At 41.1% G+C, this 21871-nt stretch overlaps 1 protein-coding gene and 1 long non-coding RNA gene across 3 annotated transcripts in view; one reads left to right on the top strand and one right to left on the bottom strand.

The window, feature by feature from the left end:
- Positions 1–21871, top strand: part of LGR5 (leucine rich repeat containing G protein-coupled receptor 5) — a 128074-nt gene that overhangs the window by 98772 nt on the left and 7431 nt on the right. The window contains exons 5-13 of the mRNA XM_042947177.1: positions 3073–3288; positions 5179–5250; positions 8126–8194; positions 9810–9881; positions 13262–13333; positions 13483–13551; positions 13693–13764; positions 17098–17163; positions 18555–18626. Of these exons, the coding sequence (XP_042803111.1) occupies positions 3073–3288; positions 5179–5250; positions 8126–8194; positions 9810–9881; positions 13262–13333; positions 13483–13551; positions 13693–13764; positions 17098–17163; positions 18555–18626 (780 nt within the window). The remainder of the gene's footprint in view (positions 1–3072; positions 3289–5178; positions 5251–8125; positions 8195–9809; positions 9882–13261; positions 13334–13482; positions 13552–13692; positions 13765–17097; positions 17164–18554; positions 18627–21871) is intronic.
- On the bottom strand, positions 6333–21288 carry LOC122224836. 2 transcript variants are annotated; one of them, XR_006204954.1, is made up of 5 exons: positions 19859–21288; positions 17219–17317; positions 14160–16761; positions 9842–9915; positions 6333–6744 (listed from the first exon to the last, which is right to left on the bottom strand). It is a non-coding gene; the product is annotated as an uncharacterized LOC122224836 (long non-coding RNA). The 2 variants fall into 2 exon arrangements; XR_006204955.1 differs by having other exon boundaries at positions 19846–21288.

The following is a 21871-nucleotide window of genomic DNA, read 5'->3' on the forward strand; positions in this document are numbered from 1 at the left end:
CCTTTATGATTTGCATGAAATGGAAATGATAATAAAGAAACACTTAAGGGGTAGGGCCCCTGGGTGGCTCAGGTGGTTGAGCATCCGACTTCAGCTCATGTCATGATCTGATGGTTTGTGAGTTCGAGCCCCACATTGTGCTCTCTGCTCTCAGCACAGAGCCCACTTCAGACTCTCTCTCTCTCTCTGCCCTTCCCCCCTTCTCAAAAATAAATAAACATTAAAAAAAAAAAAAGAAACATTTAAAGGGTGCCTGGGTGGCTCAGTCAGTTGAATGCCCGACTTCAGCTCAGGTCAGGCGATGATCTCACAGTTCTTGAGTTTGAGCCCGACATCGGGCTCGCTGCTGTCTGGGCAGAGCCCACTTCCGATCCTCTGACCCCCCGTCTCTCTCTGCCCCTCCCCCACTCACATTCTCTCTCTCTCTCTCTCTCTCTCTCTGTCTCTCAAATACACATTCAAAAAGAGAAACACTTAAAAAGTGGAGCTATATAATGCAGTTGTTTTTGTTGCACCTGACAATATCATAAAACCACATTTTTATGTGTGTTTTTGTGTTCTCTGTAGTGATGTTTTTCTTATACAGCACTACTTAAATATGACATTTTCCAAGCCTATGCATAGACCATGCCAGCTGCCCCAAAAGACCAGACTGACATAATATGAGCTCTTTGTTTACTCAGTGAATAGGCACAACTTGTGCCCTGCCAGCTGCTTGGCCCACAGTCTTAACCTTGTTCTGTGAGAAACACCTGTATGAGTGGCTGGATAATTAATTCCATACTCCAGCCTTAGGACCTTCTGTTAAGATTAAATCAGATAAGGCCTCTGACTGTGAACAATATACCACTCTCTGGATTAGGTTTGGACCACTGAGGCCAGGTGGACATGGACTTCAAAACACTGCGTTCAGAGGGAGTGTGGTTTATTGGGAGCTTCTTACATGAAGAGACTATTGAGGCAGAGAAACGTTTTAGTGCTACGCTCAGGATACCCGAGTGTGGGGTCTGGGAGTATTAGTATGTGAAGTGTTAGGACTGGGCAGAATTGCCCCTGCCTTACTCAGTTCATTACGGATAGTAAATTGCTCTAAGATTACAGCATGGAGGCAGATTACATTCCTTTTTCGGGGCGGGGTGGGGGGTGATTCATTAAAGGCATTTATCCAGAGAAATGGGCTTATTGACATTGAAAACTGAGACCAAGGTCACTTCAAGTTCTAGCAGGAGCATTAACAGTAATTTAAATATCGAAGACAAGCCTGTGACTCAATGCTGAGAGAGCCTTTTCTGTAAAGGTATGTGGACGTTTGCACTGAACCTTAAGATGACTCATCTTCAAGACTCTTGGAAGCCACTTGTTGATATCTAATGCATAAGCCACTGGCAATTATCAGACAATATGTTACCTGAAACGCGGAAGCTCATGTTATTTCAATAAAGTCTTCTTTCTTTAATCGTTACAAAGAGTTTACATATGTGCTTTGCTTCTGGTTAAATAAAAACAATCACTTCCTTACCCCTGACGAAAAGTATACCTTATTTGAACCTGGGCCAGACATGTCATCACCGGAGAAAGGGGGAAGAGGCAGTGTTGAGTTTTCCTAAACATTTCTGGTTCCCCATTGATAGAACCTGGAGATATTTATTTGGAACCTGTGTTTCTGCTGCCTGCAGTAATTGTTGCCCTCCTGGAAATGTAATTATGAGTGGGCCGTGACACCGAACTCTTCAAATTCATTCCATGTGACCTGATCTCAGTTATTCTGAAAACTTGGTCCAGGGCCTTCTTGGTCCATCACTTGTTCCCATTCGGTCAGTAGAGGTAGGAGCTAGAGGACAAGTGAAGTGACTTATGTGACCAAAAGTGAGGAAGCCGCTTTCCAAAGAGATTAGCTCCCTACCACAGAGAATTCTGTTTCTAAATTGTTTAAATTTGGTTTGCAAGGGATTATTTCATGATCCTGGTGCGCTTCCTGCATCTGTTTAGTCTTAAATGCTTCCTAAAACATTTTTCAAAATCCATGTGTGATTTTCTAATCCTCCCTAATACATGGACTACTTAAAATGCAACTCCTCTTATTCTTTTTTTTAATCCTAGCTTTGGAAACAAATGTGTGAGCCTTAAGAACGGATGAGAAAAATGAGAGAGAGCCATCGGAAGCATTGCTGGGTGATGGTGGTTCTCTTGTTCGTGCACCTTACAGGAAATTTCAATTTCCAATAAGAAAAGCTCAGGCATTGTCATCACGGCCTCTGTTTCTGTTGGGCAGGGGCGAAACAAATGCATTGCACTCCCTCTGCTGGCTCAGAAGCTGCAATAGCTCATTAACCAGATCTATATTTAGATGTAGTTCCCCATTAAAAAAAAAAAAAAAATGCTGTGTAGAAGAAAGAAGCAAAACCTGGGACAGCTGCTAATTTTACTATTCATTTAAAATGTCAGGAAAAACAAATATCTGCCCAATGCAAATGGTTAAATGAGCAAGAAAGCCAGCAGTTTTTAGGCTTTTCGGCATTGTACTAGGAAAAAAATAAAGGCTGCCTCTTCCCTCCCCAAGGCGTATCTCCAACAGCCATTAAAAATTACTCCGTTCTTTTCCAATACTGAAATGATCTTTTCCCAGAGCTCAATGAGCAAATTAATAGAATAGTATGTTTCATATGTTTGAAACACTCCAGAGAAAGCAAAGGCACGGATTTGGCTCCGGGTGAGGGGGAAGAGAAAGGGTGTCTTTCTCCTGGTGTCAGAAAGGAAAACTAAAAGATCATCACACTGAAAGTCTATACCTCAGGGGAGGCCACTTTCGTGCCTGAAGGCATGTTACCCACAAGCCTGGAACGGAATCATAGCTCCGTGGAATTTTATGGCCCAGCAGACCTAAGAAGGCATGGTTGTACTCATGAGTGAGGACAGCCTACCAGGAGAGCAAGACGTTCCAGATGTCAGGGCATCCTGGGGGCCCGAGCCCTTCTTCACTCAGGTTCAACAGCATATTGAGAGTTTTCCTGCAAGGCAGATCTTCTGGCCCGGTTTTGCCCTCTTTACCTTCTTGCTTGCTTTCTTCCCCAGGCGTCTGGATGCTAACCACATCAGCTACGTCCCCCCGAGCTGTTTCAGTGGCCTGCATTCCTTGAGGCACTTGTGGCTGGATGACAACGCCCTGACAGAAATCCCTGTCCAGGCTTTCAGAAGTTTATCAGCACTGCAGGCCATGACTTTGGCCCTGAACAAAATACACCACATACCAGACTATGCCTTTGGAAACCTCTCCAGCTTGGTAGTTCTGTAAGTTTATTGATTCCCCGCCCCCCTTTTATACTTTTTAACTTTGGTCTTCAAGTGCCAGTCTTTCAAACCTTGAATAGGGACATTTTCAGGGAGGAAAACCCCCTGAACCCCTCCCCAAAATGACTCACAAATGTTCTAATTGTATAAAAGAATTCAACAGCTTTTAGCAAGCGCCTGCTAAGTGCCAAGCACTGCAAGGCAAAGGTAAACTATGACCTGTGTCTTCGGGAAGCCGATGAATATTGTTCAGGCAATCCTCACGCTGTACAGTTAGTCCAGTGACTGAAGTTAATAAAAACTCCTTATTTCTGGCAATAGTTTATTATTCAGGTCAAACTGAAATATGCCTTTATTAGTTAATATTTTTTGAACCCCTACCAGGGGGGAGAGAAGTAACAACAAACCATTGACAGAGAGCTGTGCGTTTGTGGGGCTTTCTTCCTGATGAGTCTAGATTTCCCTAAGTAAACCAAAATGATTCTCGAGTACGTTTGAAAAATAATCAGTCTTCTTTAAGAGTGTAGTGATATATAAAATCATTAAAAAAAATTTTTTTTTAAAAAACCAACTTCAGCTCAGGGCATGATCTCACAGTCTGTGAGTTCGGTGTCTGTGCTGACACCTCAGAGCCTGGAGCCTGGTTCAGATTTTGTGTCTCCCTCTCTCTCTGCCCCTCCCCTGCTCATGCTCTGTCTCTCTCTGTCTCAAAAATAAATAAAACCATTAAAAAAAAATTTTTTTTAAGAGTGTAGCGATATGTCCCCGGTAATATAATGGTCCCTCAAGGCTGATAGAGGAAGACAGCAGCTGCTCAAAAGGCTGTAAGATCAGTGTGCGTAGGAACTGAAGAGGGCTTCTTCTGCCCTGTTTCTTCCCTTTGCTCCACACCCGCCCCCGGCCTGCCACTGCCTTCCATTATTCCAGTTTTCTTGATTACCCGTCTCCCTTGTATTGTAGTACATCTTCCTTTGAGGGCTGGCCAGCTTCTTACTCCTTTCCGCATGTGTTGTATGTGGAAGATTGTCAGTAAATGTCACATGAAACCAACATGTACTTATTAGAATAAAAATCTTAGTCTAAGAGGATAACAAGTTTGGGGTGATATTCACAAATTTCTATACGGACTCTCACATATACCACCAGAGGCTGGGTATGTGCTTTAATTTTTTCCTCCCCCTGAGGGAATGGGTTTACAAGAGATCCACCCATTCTTTTTCACCCCGTTCTCCTTAAGCCCATTTTCCAAAAATCCCTTTGGGACTTGGTCCAGTTTTCAGTTATGTACACAGCTGCTCTCACTGGCCCTGACTTAACTGACTTACCATTGAGCCAAAGATGATAATTGTACACACTAATACTGCGTCGAGATAACTAATCTCCCTGGGCAGCCAAAAAAAATCTGATCGCCATTCTCTTTGGCTAAAATTGTTGTTGCCTGTTAACCTGTGGCCCCACCCTGGGAATGTAGACATTATAAGCCAGGAGCTTTGCTAGAAAATATGCTTCAAACGCTTCCTTCCATCCTTCATTTGCCAAAGATGGTCAGAATCTCTGCTTAACATCCTACATCCCAAAGCCGTGTTAACAACCTGAACTTCCTTTTATCAGCATGTTGCCCATAGTATTATACACTCCCTGATATCTCAAACCCAAAAGATAAAACTGTCATTGCCTATTAAATTCTCGGGTATATAATCATCTATGGTAAGAGCGGATGGGTCATATAGACCTTTTAAAAAAAACAACAAAGTTAAACAAAGCATTTCTTATATATAATTAGTGCGTTCTTTACTCTAAGTTTCTTTGGATTTAATCAATCTGAATGCTGTGCCTAAGTTTCCCTGTGCAGCATGCCTTCCTGACTGTGTCTGTAATGTTCTTCTGCAGGCATCTCCATAATAATAGAATTCACTCCCTGGGAAAGAAATGCTTTGATGGGCTCCACAGCCTAGAGACTTTGTGAGTTGACCTTTTATTTGTTTCCCTTTTTTCAGTGTTTTCATGAGTATTCTGAAGGAATCAAAATAGCCTTAAAGTCAAACTTGCTGTTTGGTTTGGTTAATTGCCTGAGCTTTAAACAGATATTTACGGCAGCTTTATCTTACACACACACACACACACACACACTCACACACACACACACACACACACACACACACACACAGAGCTAAGCAATAAAACTGATATTTTATTTTAATCTAACAAGAGTGGTAAATGAGTTAGAATCATTATAAACTAAATGAGATGTTCTCTACTGAGCAGTGACTGTTTGCTTAGGAATGTGTACTCTGTGTCAAGGATCAATTCTATACTGTCACTCAGGCTCACTATTCATGAGTCTAGCCTGCACTCCCTGCTCCGCGCCCCCGCCACCACTGCCCCCAATGAGAGGACACCGACCAGGCAAATGCCAGGACTCTCTAATCTGAGATGAACAGGTGTCTCATTAACAAACCACAAAGGTTCACACTAAAGCAATTCAAAAAACTAAAAAATAATAACAGCTACCATTTCTTGGGCATATCTATAACCAAATATTGCACTGCGTGTTGGCACACATTGTTTCATTTAACAGCCATCTGAGGAGAGCAGCCATCACTGTCCCACTTTCTGCTCTAGTCAGGTTAAGTTATTTTACGAACATGACATATCTAGTCAGTAGCATAGCTGGGATTTGCTTCTTCCCTAGTTTGAGTCTGAAGTCCATGCTTACCAGTATACACTGCTTCCAAAGAATAGGTCAAAAGTTCAGTTCTGAATTGGTACCTATAATAAAAATAGAGTCCAGCCAGCTGACCGCCAAGAGCCTTTCCCAGAGGCACGGTGAGAAGAATTCTCATTGACCTCACCAGGCTCCAGCCATTTCCCAGGGGAAGAGCTGCTACTCATTGCCCTAGCTGAGTGAGAGAGGTATAATGAGGGTAAGGTGACAGGCAGTGAGGGTCCTGAGTGTTCTGGAAGAAAGGGCATGCTTCCATTTGTGCCCCCTCTCACTCCCATATTTTTAATATTCAAATACAGTAAGTCACACAGGGCCTGAATCTACAATGTTGGCTCTGACCCAAGAGATACCAAAGACCATCTCTTCTGTGGCCTTGGAGCCCATTATTTATTTGAATACAGAGCTTAGCATTCGTACATGGTCGGTTTAGCTTCGAACCAGGTCTGGGTCTGGTGATTTCCTGAGGGACCATCTGTTGTTAGTGGTCTTCTCCAGGTCAATGAGTGCTCACGCTCTCTTTCCAGGGTTACTTAAATCACCCTGTGCCTCCTCTTAGAAGAGAGGAACCATCCTCATAAGGAGATGCCAAAGATGAACTTATCCAGGACTTTGAAGTCAATTTCATGGCATAAGCAAGCCATTCCCATGAGCTGCTTGGTAAAATTAGAACTTCTCCCTTATCCACACAGGGCTGGGCATGATATCTTAGCAATGCAAAGCACCTTCCAGTCCTTTCCAACAGAGGAGGAACAAAAAACAGTATTGGCTTTGAAGGGTGTTTCCATAAATAGTGTCTCCTTCCCCCCCCCCCCCCCACGTTTGAGATGAAGACCTTGGATTTCATGTAAAAAGTAAAGCATTTCTGGGCAAATTCATATGAGTCTCATTCTCATTCTCCCCCTCCCCTCCCCTCCCCTCCCCTCCCCTTGCCCAGGGCTACAGAGGATCAGTAAATTGGTTACTCCCAACCTCTTCCTTTCCCTCACTAGAAACCCAAGTAATTTATAAGGACCCAGTCCTCGTTTAATCAAAACAGAGCATCTGGAGAGATTTACAAACAGGAAGAAAATTTATGTCCACAAAAGACACGAGTTTCCTGCCTGCAGTATAGCTTAAGGATGGTTTGTGCCAGACAAGTAGGAATCCTGATTCATGTTTAACTCGGTCAAATTATCTCTCTTAAAATTAAAAAGCAATTCTTCTCCATAGAGGAAGATCTAACCACATCTGATTGCCTGACCAAAAGGTTTTTCTGCGTCATCTGGGAAATCTGACATTCCCAGAGACTAGGAGGCAATTACTTTTTCATACGAAGTTGTAGGCATAAGGTGGAGTAAGTCTATAAAGCGCTTGTGAGTAATGGAATTGAAAAGCCATTTGTGTCATAACAGATCGAGAAATTAATGTTTCAAAATTGTTTGGCCATTCCATCTCTGTGCCTGAAGGATAACATAGAGCTCTGCCTCACAGACCAAGGAAAACATACTTCTGATCTGAATCATTATTTGTGACCCTGAAGAAACTCTAGACCCGATGCCCTTCCTGAGAGTACCCAGTACCACATAAACCTCTCCAGAAGCAGGCTATCATCCTGGACCTCAGCCTGGGAGAGACACATGGACTCATCAGGAGTCAGGGACAAAGCAGCTCTCCAAGATGCCCTCTCAGGCGAGACTCTGAAACGCAGGGGGTAGGTCAGAGGGTGTAGGTGGGAACAAGAAAGGAGATGTGATTCAGGAGCCAGGACGAGAGCACACACAAGCGGGCAGCTTGGTGAGCCGGGTTCAGGTGAACGGCTACATCAGCAAGCAGCCAACACCTGGCCAAACGTCCCTTTTACTTGAACGTTAACACTGTCATCTGTCCCTCCCTTTTTTTAAATGCCTCTGTGCCACTGAGACTTGACTCTGAAATGTCTCATGATCAGTGTGATGACCAATTTTAATGCACATACTGGTCAGCAAGCCAAGAAAATCTCTTTCCATAAAGAGAAGGAATGAGAACTTTTATCAGTGATCCTGCCCCATTGGACGGCATGTTAACTTTCTCTGTATAAGTAGTATATTCGAATTTTTAAATGAGAAACTGAAAATACTATTTACTTACTTTCAGAGATTTAAATTATAATAATCTTGATGAATTTCCCACTGCCATCAGGACACTCTCCAACCTTAAAGAACTGTAAGTATTTAGGACAGATTTAATGGGAGAATTCTATTCTTTGTGAATTCACTTTAAAATATGTTTGATTATTGTACATAGTGTGACTGACTAGAAGATTTTTAAAAGCTTGTATAGGGGCACTTAGGTGGCTCAGTCGGTTAAGCATCTGACTCTTGATATCAGCTCAGGTAGTGATCTTGCAGTCTTGAGATCAAGCCCCAAGTTGGGCTCCATGCTGAGTGTGGAGCCTGCTTGGGATTTTCTCTCTCCCACTCTCTTTCTGCCCCTCCCCCACTCTCTCTCTCTCTCTCTCTCTCTCTCTCAAAATAAATAAATAAACATTTAAACAAATAAATAAGTTTGTATAAATAATGGTTAAGTAAACCTGTAATATATTTTAATTTACTCTACCATCAGATAGTCTTTTTTAAATTTATAATGGATTTCTCTAATATGTGTATATTTAAAAAAATATACATAGTTCTCTAAATCATACTCTTTTCCTAAGCTATATTTCCCCAACATTTATATACTTCATAGATTTATAGAAAATTGCTATGGAATTCAGTTATTTGCCAAGCATTTTGAAAAACAAACTTCTCTAGGCTGCATAAGTCTAGGACTAGAGAAATCAAATGCATGTGCCTAGTACTATGCTAGATGCTTTCACATACATTATTTCATATTCTTTAAATACTCTGTGAGTCATATTTAATTTTTAAAAACTTACAATTTTACTAAGGTAAAGCTAACTTTCAGCTCCTAGGTTGCATATATTGTCTTTTATATACTAAAATTTAATTGCCTTTTCTTTGTACCTAAAAATATGAATAATGTATGAAAGGAATGTTCCAATATTTGGAAAGAAAAATAAACATAGAGCCTATCCTCTTGGCTGAGAGAAATAAGACACACAGCTAAAGGAGGCAGACAACAGGGCTTGTTTGTAAGAAAAAGCCTTTAGGAGGGGGTTCTCCCTCAGGAACCCCACGTGTGGCTGAACCGGGAAGTCATCGTGGTCTCTGCTTAGGCAACCCAAAGACTGTCACTCACCTTATCCAGCCACCGGCCCACATGGGACCCAGAGATCATTGACTCTGCCCCTCTGCCATTCAGACAACATTAGCACCGACACAGGAGAGTCAATTTGTTATTACACACTCACTGAGCACCTTCCCTCAGCTCAGGAAATTTTGCCCTCATAAGGAGATTACTTAAATCTCTGCTTCACAGCAGCTTAAGTCAATTTTCTCTTCTCCTAGCTTCAAATGGGGTCAGAAGGAGTGATCATAATCCCCTCTCCAAAGATGGTTCCCTCTCTCTCAAGTTGTTATACAATGGTGCTCTATTGGATATTAACAGATGGAATTTCTTTTTATAACATTAGATTGTAAGTTTCCATAAAGCACAACTATTATTTTCAGATTCTTTCTTCCTCTTTCAAGATAAGAGCTCGTGATTTCTTTTTCTCCTAGTGAGCACATAAGCTTCAAAATGCATAGAGGAATTTAACTGTATCCTCTAGTTACCAAAGATGTTGATTATTGCCACAGGAAGGGGGGGGGGGAGGTACCATTACATAATTTTACCCTACACGTTATTTTCTAAAAAAAAATTTTCCCTCTCTTTCTAGAGGATTTCACAGCAACAATATCAAGTCAATACCTGAGAAAGCATTTGTAGGCAATCCTTCTCTTATTACAATGTAAGTGGCCATAGTTCTTTTTGATTTTTCCATCCTGAAATATAATACATAATGCACTTTTAAATATAATACAATGAGTGTCCTATATTTTCCCAAGTTTGGTCTTTGTCAGTGTAAGAATCTATACAGAGAAGTGTATGGAGAGATGTTTTGTCAGGTTTTAGCTGAATGCTAAAATAACATCAAAGATTCTTTTTTTTTATACCCTACAAGTGTGCATTGCATTATGCTTCGTATCTTCAGATGCCTTGTCTCACTTCACAAAAATCTTGTGAAATAGTTTTGCTTATCTCTATTTTCTAAGGAATAAAACTCATTTTCAGAGTATCAATGTCAAGGTCACCTAATCATTCAGAACTTAAATCCAAGTATACTCGAAATATAAATTATTACGTACAAATGGGAGTCCTTTACAGCAATAGACTCCATTGATGGTGGGGGTTTGGGGCATACTGGCTTATGCTAGGTTTCTATATCGATTTGTTACCAAGCCCAAGCATTGAGTCACATTTATAGAATTACAAGCTAGGTTGTAATCCTAGAAAGATGTGTATATTCTTAAAAGGTGTATTGGGGATTTATATGCCATCAAAGCATAAAATAGAGTTACAACTACAACGTATAATTAATTGGTTGTATGTTCACATTTTAGCAGAGACAGAAGACTGATCATCTGTAGACATACAGGAAGATGAAAATAGGCATTAGGATTGTTCTTTGTTAAAGACCCCTGGCAGATTTGGGGCGTAGTACTGGCCTGAGGTCTGCAGGAGGGGTCTTGGATATGCAGGAGGAGAGTAAGGACAACTGTTGAACCTGACTCTAGGGGCATTTCTTGGTAGATATTCATCCTGTGCCAACTTAAGAGGCTTTTTGGAACCGGGTAGCATCTGTCACCAATGAGCTGGAATCCCAATTAGCCCTGACAACTGAAAAAAAAAAAAAAAAAATACCATTCATCGTTTCTGAAATATGTTGACAGTATGTTGGCAAACTAAGGGTTTTAAAGTCTATTGCCAATAAACATTAGGCCTCATTAGAGAGTATTTACATATTAAGAGTTGGCAAATTGCATTGCCTTTGCTTCTTTTTCCTTGCAGCCACAAGCCTGGGTTTGTTTTTTTAATCGCTCTTTTGATATGCTAATACCACTTGAGAAAGGACTTGAAGCCCCCAAAATTTATTAGTGCTTCTATCCAGTATTTTATGGTATTCACTGTTTTCTCCCTGAAACTCTCCTCTCCTTGCTTCTGCCTCTATCTCTTGCCACTGCCACCCCATCAAGGATCCCCAGCTCCCACTCTGTGTGAACGCTTCCCTTGTCCCATTGGCTACCCAGTCCCCATGTCTACCTCTATGGTCCCCGTCCTCCGTGTGACTTCTTTTCATGCCCACTGCCCCCAGCCTCTGCCAGCCACCACCTCGACATTTTTGCCACCCTCCCTGCCTCTACCGCTAACAGACCTGTCACCCTGAAGCACAGCATCCGTCACTCTCTTGCTGTGAAACATACAGAGATTCAGGATTGTCTATAGTGAGTCTCCTGACCAGCTCCCCAAAGCTCTCCTCAATTACCATATGCCATAACCCAGATGGACTAAGCTATCCTCATAGAACAAAACTCTTTTATTTCCTTTGCTCCTATGATTCCATCCCCTCACAATGCTTATTGAAATTCTGTCTTCCTGGGCCCATTTCCAATGATATTCCATTAAGGTTTTCCTGATCTCACAAGAAAACTCCCTCCTAAGAACCCTTTAACTCCTTATTTGTATTTGTGATACTTAGGTACACAAGCATGTGTATTCATATCTACCCAGGATACATACATACACACGTATGAACACAATTATATACATACAAGCATATTGTCTAGATAAGGGACAGTGTCATATTATGATGAAAACTCCATTTTTAATCATAAGACCTTCTAGCTCTAGCTCTTTCTCTTACCAATTGTCTAACCCAAGAGAAGAGGTTGGAGGGTAAGAGGACAGAAGGGGACTTAGGTTGGTTGGGTGACAATTCTATCCCAGGTACTATACCAGATGTCACACAAGCATTAGCTCTTTCAATTTTTACACAAACCCTACAACTAAGATTTATTATTCCAGCTTAACAAATTAGGAAAGTAAAGCTCTGGGAAGTAATGTACTTGCCAAAGTATCTGAGCTTTAGTTTCCTCCTCCAAAAATTAGATAAATAATATCTAAGTATCTGTGCTATGGATCTCATAAAGCTGTTGAGTAGACCAACTGAGCTATACATGTGAAAGTACTTTATCAACCAGGACGTGGGGTGCTGCTATTTATTTGTTCTGTCCCAACTGATTCCAAGCTTCTTTAGGGCAGGGACATTTTACCCATCTGCAAACTCCCAGAATCTAGCGTAATGTCAAGCACATAGTAGATACTTAATTACGGCTTCCCTAGTGAATCAGTCTCTAAATTCCTACAGTACCGACCCTCATACTTTGAGCACAGTAGACACCAATAAATATTAGTTGAATTTCATTGAACTAAGATGTGTCAACTGAGAACTTTTTGTAGGGCTCCATTGACCAGACAATTCAAATACCATTACATTGAAAACATCTGTAGGACAGCCTGGGTGGCTCGGTTGGTTCAGTGTCTGACTCTTGATTTTGGCTCAGGTCATGATCTCACAGTTCATGGGATCAAGCCCCACGTCAGGCTCTGTGCTGACAGCGCGGAGCTTGCTTGGGGTTTTCTCTCTCCCTCTCTCTCTGCCCCTTCCCCACTCATGCTCTTTTCTCTCTCCCAGAATAAATAAGTAAACATTTTTTTTAAATCTGTAAAACAAAATATCATTTAAGTTCTAATAATGTCTTACCTTTAAAAGCAGTCATGAATTTTTTTAAAAAACTAAATGTCACCAAAAAAAAGCAGAGTAGCAAATTTTCTCTCAAATAATTTGAGGAGTCCTTCTTGTATGTTGTAAGACTTGACTAACTTTCATATAAATATATGTACTCATCTTTGTTTATTTAATGATATGACTGGCAACCCCTTGAATTACCTTCTTGCCACTTGATGAATGGTCCACGGATGTTGGAGGAAGAGGAAGATTTTTAAGTATACCTATAGTCTGCTCACTTGCTTTTCTCCTTAGTAACTATCACTCATGCCTACCTTGTTATCAGAAATTTTCATTTTTATATAGTATGGATTTCTTACCCAAAGCCTCCTCATGTGAGTTAAAACATTTTTGAGGTTTGCCTGATACCAAGTAATTGGGATGTTATACAATATAGTATAATCACGGTTACACACACTTAATATAGTCCCTGAAATTCTGAACAGGTATTCATTTGTCATTCAACTTTTATACTAAGACATTGGTGTTTGGATTTTTTTCAGACATTTCTATGACAACCCCATTCAGCTTGTTGGAAGATCCGCTTTTCAACATTTACCTGAACTAAGAACACTGTAAGTTTTTCTCTTGCAGATCGCTTTCCCTTGTAGGGTTGTTGTAAAAACCACATGCATATTTTCAGTTAAAGTGCTTTGAAAATGGCACTAAAATTACCCCTTTCTGGAAACTTCTTTTGATAGTACTCATGTACCCCTCCTTCTAGGACTTTGAATGGTGCCTCACAAATAACTGAATTTCCTGATTTAACTGGAACTGCGAGCCTGGAGAGTTTGTAAGTACTCGAATACGCTCTTGACTTGGCCCAGCACACACACTGCCCTTGAAGCCTGACCAGTCTTAAAGTCAGTGAATAAAAATATGTCACTGTGCAATGCCTGAATAAAAGAATTATGTCTGGTTTGTGTTTCAACAGGACTTTAACTGGAGCACAGATCTCATCTCTTCCTCAAACCGCCTGCGATCAGTTACCTAATCTGCAAGTGCTGTGCGTATCAGGAAGGCAGTAACATTGTGTAAACAGGCAACTTCCATCTAGGAGCAAAATGGCAGGCGTTATTTCAATAATGCTTTAAAAGGGGAGAAAGTTCTTTCCTTGCAGGGCTCCAGCAGGTCGGTCCTCCCTCACCCCCGTGGGGGGTTAGGGAATTGACTCTCTCATGTGACCCCGGTAATGGTGGCGGCACACCCTTTGTTCCCAAGTTCCATCCAGTCTCCCATTAGAGTTTCAACTGGCACACGTTTCCTGTCAGAAAATGGATATGAACAAGCCTAGATAACTTAATTTCCCCTTCTTTGCAGAGCAGAAAAAAATTACCTAATGGATTAAAAACCCAATATGGATGCCAAAATAAAAAATTAAGTTATCAGACCCATACAAACCTTGATAAAGGTGACCAAACATTCTTCCGGTATAGTTGTGGGTGCCATGTTCTAGTGTTTCCACTAATGGTTAAACAGCTTGCATTTATTATTTCTGTTGACTTGGGTTGTTGGTTTTTTTTCCTCTGCCTTTCCCTTTCTGAAAAGTAGTTTATAGGAATTTGAAGAGCTTTGTTTTGACCTTCCATTTTCAGCCCTTCCCCTCAACTCCCAACCCTATTACCATCCTCTCATGCATTGTGGGAACTTAATGAATGGACCCTTAGTCTCCAGTCATGGCTGTGTTCTCACAGAGGAGACATCTGTGTCAGTTGAATGCCTCTAATTCCACCACAGGCTTCACCCAGTAGCAGAGGTACAAGCAGCACTACAAGTGTAAGGGGAAGAATGGGAATGTCTGCCATAATGATTCTGCCTTCCCCTCTCCCCAGCCCCCTAGCCACTTCAGACTTCAGTTGTTCAGTGATAGGAGATTGTAATAACACCACGTGACAGCCTTGGAGTCAGTCATTTGTGTGTAAAGGGAGGGAACATAGAGTAAGTCTCCTCCTCTTCTCCCACATCGCCCTCTGAGGTGTAGATACAGATGAGGAAGCTGAGAATTAGGACAGTTAAGCACATTTGTCAAAGTCACACAGCAAGAAAGTAGCAGAGTCCAAATTCAAATACAGGCAGTTTGATTGAATACCAGGAGAGAGTGCATGAACACCAGGTAGTGGAAATCTTAGGGGCCATTTTAGAATTCTGCCTACCCACCCAAAATGGCATAATTACCCTCATTTCTCAAGGAAACTGGCTTAATAACATGACTAAGATTTCACAGGCTATAGCTAATACTTAAGGAGCCAGCATTTAAACTGCATCTGTCTCCACTATGTCACATAGCAAATGGTAAACCACCCAGGTCTAGAATTGCATAAATTGGCTAAGAGCAAAGTCCCTGGTCTGTTTTTCTGGTTCAAATCCCGTCTCTCTATACACCAGCAAGAGATCTTGAGCAAGTTATTTATCCCTTCTGGGGTTCCATTTCCCAGTCTATAAAATAGAGACATAGCCATTTCCTTCAGAGGATCATCATGAGGATTAAATGAATTACTACATGTCAGACACTTATACCAGCACTGGAACATCGTAAACTCTCAGGCAGTGTTAGCTCTTACCAACTTCTTTCTCATTTCCCTTAAACCATTATTCTTTCTTCAAGCTATTCTTTCCTCAAGCTGAAACTTGAGAGGTCTGAAAGAATACAAATCCATTAACCACAGAAGCTTGTCATTTTCAAAGCACTTCAACCTATAATTTTGATTTGTTCTTCACAACACTGCAAGATCAGCAGGTATCTTCTCATTTAAGGAGAGAACTAAAAAAGGTATAATGCTTTGACCAACATATTGACGAAGTTGAAGAATCCAAGTTGAGGCTGAGAATAGGACTCAGGGTCCCTACCTCTACTACAGTCTACTTTATGTTCTGGAAACATAGGTCTGCGAGCTTCCACCCTTTGGCTGAATCATCCACTGAGTACCTGTACATGAAGAAACTGCCCCCAAGTTGCCTCACCTCCATGGGAATTCCCTGGCTGTGTGTGGCTTTCCCCACTAAGTAGCTGGTGATCTTAGGCAAATTATTTCACATTGTATGGTGATAATCAGTGTCTCCCTCATAAGGTGACCACAGGTCAAATGAAATAATTTAGGTAAAGCTGTAAACATGGTGTCTATATTTAAGAAGTGCTTCATCAATGTTAGCCATGAAAATCATTAGGTAGAAGGTAGGTAGAAGGTGACACTGGGTCTTTACATGGAAGAAGGTTTTATGTATCCTCTACTAAGGAGGTGCACAGGAAGGATTTGTCTCCTTGCAGTGTGTGGAGATGAGCGAACCAAATTATTATCAGCTTTGATGAAATGTATGTCCATTTTATCACATTTACTACTTTTTAAAAATATACACAGAATTTTTAACCAGGTGTATTTGTGCGTAGGTGTGGGGTATGGTTTTGGGTTTTTTCATATTTTGTTTGGTTTAGTTTGGTCTTTCAAGCCTCTAGTATAAACTACAAACTTGTGTTTGCAAACAGCTTCATTTGCATTATTTGTGTGTGGTAACTGAACTGTATTTCTATATGAATTCCATTTATTCACTAAATGTAGAAAAAAGTGATCAATTACAAGAACAAGATAATTTAAAAGCCTCTTAGAAAACAGTATGGATTTTTCAGTTCCATGGTGGCGATCTGGTTTTAAGAATTAGAATCAGGCATGAAAGTGTGTTAGTTGATTAGCCGATAACTTTTAAAACATGAGACAAGATTTTTTTTAAATATCTATGTTACTTTATCTACCAGCTTTCTTTTTTTAAGCTTTCTGCAAATTACCATGGCTTGTTTTAGATTAGTTATATTATACTATAAATATGTCCAGATGTTTTTGTTATTCTGTAATTTGTTGAGTTTTGGCTGAAGACTTTCTTAGATTTTTTTCCCCCTTGTAGTGATTGATTTCAAAGTTAGTGCTATGTTTTGACTTGTTGTTGGATTTTTTTTTAGCTGATTAGAAAAGAACCAACAATGATTCTCTTAGCTGTAGAGATATAGCAGCTCCTAGAAAGAGAGACACAATTATTTAATTTAATTTGGACTCATTTCAGCAAGATAATAGCTAGAACATTGTAGATCATCACTAACAAAATATAAATAAATTTGTTAAGTAAATTATTTAAATCAATTAAAGAAGTACAACAGCCACATTTCAGTAAACGTTTGGATCTATGCTTAATCCAATAATGCCTCTGACTACCTGCTCCATGTCAGGGCTGGGGAAACGTTCAGAGTCTGCCTTTGGGAGATATATCATCTTGGAGAGGAAAGGAGAGCAAAGCATGTTTCCTTAAGATTAATATATAACAGATTTTCCCTTTTGTACCTTCTGTTTTTCAGAGATCTATCTTACAACCTGCTGGAAGATTTACCCAGTTTTTCAGTCTGCCAAAAGCTTCAGAAAATGTACGTCTATAATAGTTTCTAAGCCACTTAGCAAAGAACAAGAGCCAAAACTCACTTTTCCAGGGGTCATTGGTTTGCTTGCCCTGCAGGTCGCTGGGGAGGCATTTGGTGCTTTTCCCTTCTTATACACACAAGGAGTGACTGTGTAGGATGCCTATTAAGTTGGGAAACACAGATAATATTATTTTTCTATGCATTGTACTGTAAGTAAAGCATTTATTATGCTTTTTTTCTTTCTTCCCCCAAACTTGGTGATATAAGAACTGAGTTTATTTGAGCTTTGGAATTTTTCTAAACTTATATATCCAGTGAGTGACGTTACTTTTAAATACAGGAAGGACTTGGGTTTGTTGGGGTGTTGGTTCCACATAGTCATCCTTAGAGGAGGTGCCCTATTTGTCTGTCATATTTGAGGTGCCATGGATGCTACTTACACATGAAACATGCTAACCTTCTTGCCTCCTCTACAAAGGATCAGCCTTATTGCTTTTTTTCATGTTTATTTATTTATTTTTTCGAGAGAGGGAGAAAGTGCACGCAGAGTCAGAGAGGGGCAGAGAGAGGGAGAGAGAAAATCTCGAGCAGGCTCTGCGCTGTCAGCCAGAGCCCGATGAGGAGCTTGTTCTCAGGACCGGGAGATCATGACCTGAGTCCAAACCAAGAGTTGGATGCTTAACCAACTGAGCCACCCGGGCGCCCCAGCATTATTGCTTTATAGACATACTTCGGTTTTGATCAAAACAATATTAACCATCTGGGGTGCCTGGGTGCTCATGGTTTCCACTCAGGTCATGATCTCATGGTTTTTGCGTGACGGAGCCCCCATCGGGCTCTGTGCTGACAGTGACAGCCCTGCTTGGGATTCTCTCTCTCTTCTTTCTTTCCCTCTCTCTCTGCCCCTCCCCCACCCTCTCAGTCTTTCTCAAAATAAGTAAATAAACTTAAAAAAAAACAAAAAACAATATTAACCATCGGTCTTTTCCCACTTAATTTTTCCCTGAATGCCTTTGGGTGATTAAGAGAGAAAAAGAAAGACAAATCCGTCTTTAAAAGGTAAGGATTTGACTCTCTTGAAGACCCCCAAAGAATACTAGAATGACTCACAAGGCAGAGCCAGCAGGCGCCAAGTGATTGAATGATGATGGCATTTGGAATATAGTTTTACATCCACCCGAAAGAACTCGTTGCTCTGAAAGAGCGGCAACGCTTAAGTGTATAAATTGGAATGTTCTTCTTTAAACAAAACAAAAAATTTTTAATCAGTCACTTGACACTCATATTTCATGTGTTCCTTTGATTGAGGGCAGGTAATCTTTCTATAGAAGTACTCCGAAAACTAATCTTTGAAACCAGTGACTTTGAAATCAATCTTTGGAACTCTGTCGTTTCAGAGACCTGCGACATAATGAAATCTTTGAAATTAAAGTTGACACTTTCCAGCAGTTGCTCAGCCTCCGAGCTCTGTGAGTACTGCCTGCCAGCGCCTTTCCCAACACAGAGCGCTTTCTTTCTCTTTCGGGTCTTCCCCAATGTTTTCTTTCCACTGGACACTGGAATTGTTGGGCTTTCGTGCCTGTATTTGCCATCAAAGGGCAAGTATCCTGCTCGTGATAATTTCCAGGAGTATATTCAAAAGTAGTAAATTTGCAGTCTGCTCTCTGATATGAAACTTGAATGAAGAGGAAGGAGGCCAAGCTGTTGAATCACCTACGAAATGCGTTTCTGTCAGCAGCCTGGAATTGGTAGGGATTTCCACACGGAAATGGGATGACCACACAATACTTCCTGCCCATTCGTTTTTCCTGGGGAAACAGTTTTCAAGATGTGTCTCAAAGTGCTTAAGAGCCGTCATGGGGCCACCGTCAAGAATGCAGGTTCCAGGTCCTTACCTGCCTCATGAGTTAGAATCTCTGAGGTGGTTCAGGTGGGTCCCGACGATCTGCTTTTTAACAAGTACCCTAAGGTTTGAGCACAACTGCCCTGGAAAGGCTTCTGTTGATCAGATGAGTAAGAATTGTAAATACAGTATCTAATTCCATTTTATGAATGAAAACACCATGTATTAACCATAAACTTAAAAAAGAAAACCTTGGTAACAGATTGTTTTCTGTGTCAGTTAAGTCTTTTTCACCTCCAAACTGAGTTTCAATGTAGTTTTGATGAATAATGACAATATAGAATGTTTAAACTCGGTATATTTTGATAAAACCCCCTTTTTCCCTAAGGTTTTTCTTTCTTCTTTTTTTTTTAATGTTTATTTTTGAGAGAGAGAGAGAGAGAGAGAGAGAGAGAGAGAGAGTCAGAGCATGAGTGGGGGAGGGGCAGAAAGATTGGGAGACAGAATCTAAAGCAGGCTCCAGTCTCCGAGCTGTCAGCACAGACGTGGGGCTCGAACTCAGGAGCCATGAGATCATGACCTGAGCCAAAGTCGGAGGCTTAACCGACTGAGCCACCCAGGCGCCCCCTAAAGTTTTTCTGAATACTTAAGAGACTATATCCTTGTAAAATAATACTATTCCTCAAAACATTTTAAATTTACCTTTAAGAATCATCTTCTAAAAATTTACCTTGAAAACTATCTCGTTCTGAATTTAAGTATGTTGCCCTTCCCATTTGTTTTATATCAGCTTGTGAAGTTCTTCTACTTTTTTTTAAATAAATGTAAAACAAAAAATACATTACCTCCTTTCATTACCTGCCTTTTTCATCCAGTTGGAGTTCTGGCTGTTTCCAAAGGTCAGTTCCATTTTAAAAGGCTGAAACAGTTGATAACACTCTATTATGTCATTGAATTTGCTAATAGAGTAGAACTTAAATGTTCTCATCAAAAAAAAAAATTTTTTTTCATATGCACATGAAATAGAAGACTGATCTCTAACGATAGCAAAAGAATGGGATCCTGAAGGCTACATGTATGAGTGTCGCTGAATTCTTCCAGCCCCTTAGACCTCACATCCATCACTCACCCAACTCTGCCAACTCCAGTTCAGCTGCTCTTCTGCCACTGGCCCATCATTGGTCTCCACTCATCCATCCCATTCTCTAAAGAGAATCTTTCTCAAACAGAAGTCTAATCATGGTACTTTCCCTGCTTCAAGAATCTTTTTAGTCCCCTATTGTCTTCAAATCCACACCAGACTTCCCAGCACCACCTTCAAAATCTGACTCCAACCTCCTGACTCTTACCCAGGCATTCCAGTCCCCTGACACATGGTGGCCGTTTCCCCTATTCCTGTTGCCCATCGGATTCCTCTCCACCCTTGACTCGTCCCCTGCCCATGCCACAAGAACAAGATCTGCGAGCCCACTCCACTCTGATGCACTTTGCACGTTCTCTGCTACGGGACTCAACACTCAGCTCTGCCACGGGTAGACTATGCCCTGGCCCCCAAATGACAAGAACTCTTTTATCTTCTTATCCCCAGGGTGAGGTGCAGTGGCTCTCATTATTTACTTAAGAATTCCAAACATATTCCAAGCGAAACATCATCAGGTTCTCTGATGTCAGTTAGCTTGAGTTTGAATCCCAGCTCCTGAGATTATTCTGTGACTTTGAGCAAGTCACTTAATACTCTGTGCCTCTCTTCACACCAGTAAAATGGGGCTAATGACAATACCTACCTCTTAGAGTTGTGTTAAGGGTTATGAGACAATACGTGTGAAAAAACAACTCATAACCCAACCTGGCACATGGTAAATATGCAATAGTATCATGATGGTGTTTGTTGTTATCATTATTACAACAAGTATATATCCTCTTAAGATGTATCAGTAAGGGTCTTGGCAGGAAATGGTGCAAATGAAGAGACATTTGCATAGGTGGTGGTGGGGAGTAAGCAAGGGATGGGCTCTCGGGAACCAACAACATGGCCAAGACTGAGGCTAACGGAACACAGGCACAGAGAAGGGATGCTGTGGTTGAGAAACATGCAGCTGCCACCAGACAAGATTCCAAAACAGAGAAGGAGCACAGGTGCCCAAGTTGTCTCTCCTGGGCTTCTGACTGCAGACAGTAGGGAGCCCCTGGGCACGTGGCCTGCAGGGTCAGCCCCAGGCACAGAACAGGGTAGGAGAGTGGAAGTGGCTCCTCCCGGGGCTGCTGCGAACATTCCAGCACACAGACATACCAACACAAGTGGAATTACAGTCCTTTGAACATACAAATTCTCCCATATTTGTTTTAAATCCAGTCAAATTGCTATAAAGCCCCATGGCAGGACTTGGCCTATACTCCTGATAATTCCTCTCTGTGAAGCTCCCTGGGCACCCATGTTCTACTCACAGCCACCAGAGACTTTGACAGATGGCATGACTTGCTTCCTTCACTGGACATAAGTTTTATGAGCAGCTCAGGAGAAGACTGTGTCCTCACTCAATTACCCAACCCCCAAATGTGGCTCCCCCACTGCTTCCCTACCATATCCTCCCCTTGTTAGCCAAAATTTTTTTCTGTTCTGGCAGCAGGAATGGATCAAAATAAAAAGCCTTCCAGTTTCACCCAGTTTAGGGAGACTTTCAAAGGAATATAAATGTTCTTCGAATACCATTTATCCAAGATAATTCAAGAGGCTCAGTACCATAAATAAATCACTCATTTGTGCTAGAGAAGTTGACAGTGATCACTTTCAGTTTCCTCAAATGTCTATACCTTAGTTATACTTATTAGTTAGGCATTTTAAAAATACAAGTTTTAAGTTCATTGTTTCTT

This window comes from Panthera leo, chromosome B4, assembly GCF_018350215.1.
Source record: "Panthera leo isolate Ple1 chromosome B4, P.leo_Ple1_pat1.1, whole genome shotgun sequence".
Classification (NCBI taxonomy): domain Eukaryota; kingdom Metazoa; phylum Chordata; class Mammalia; order Carnivora; family Felidae; genus Panthera; species Panthera leo.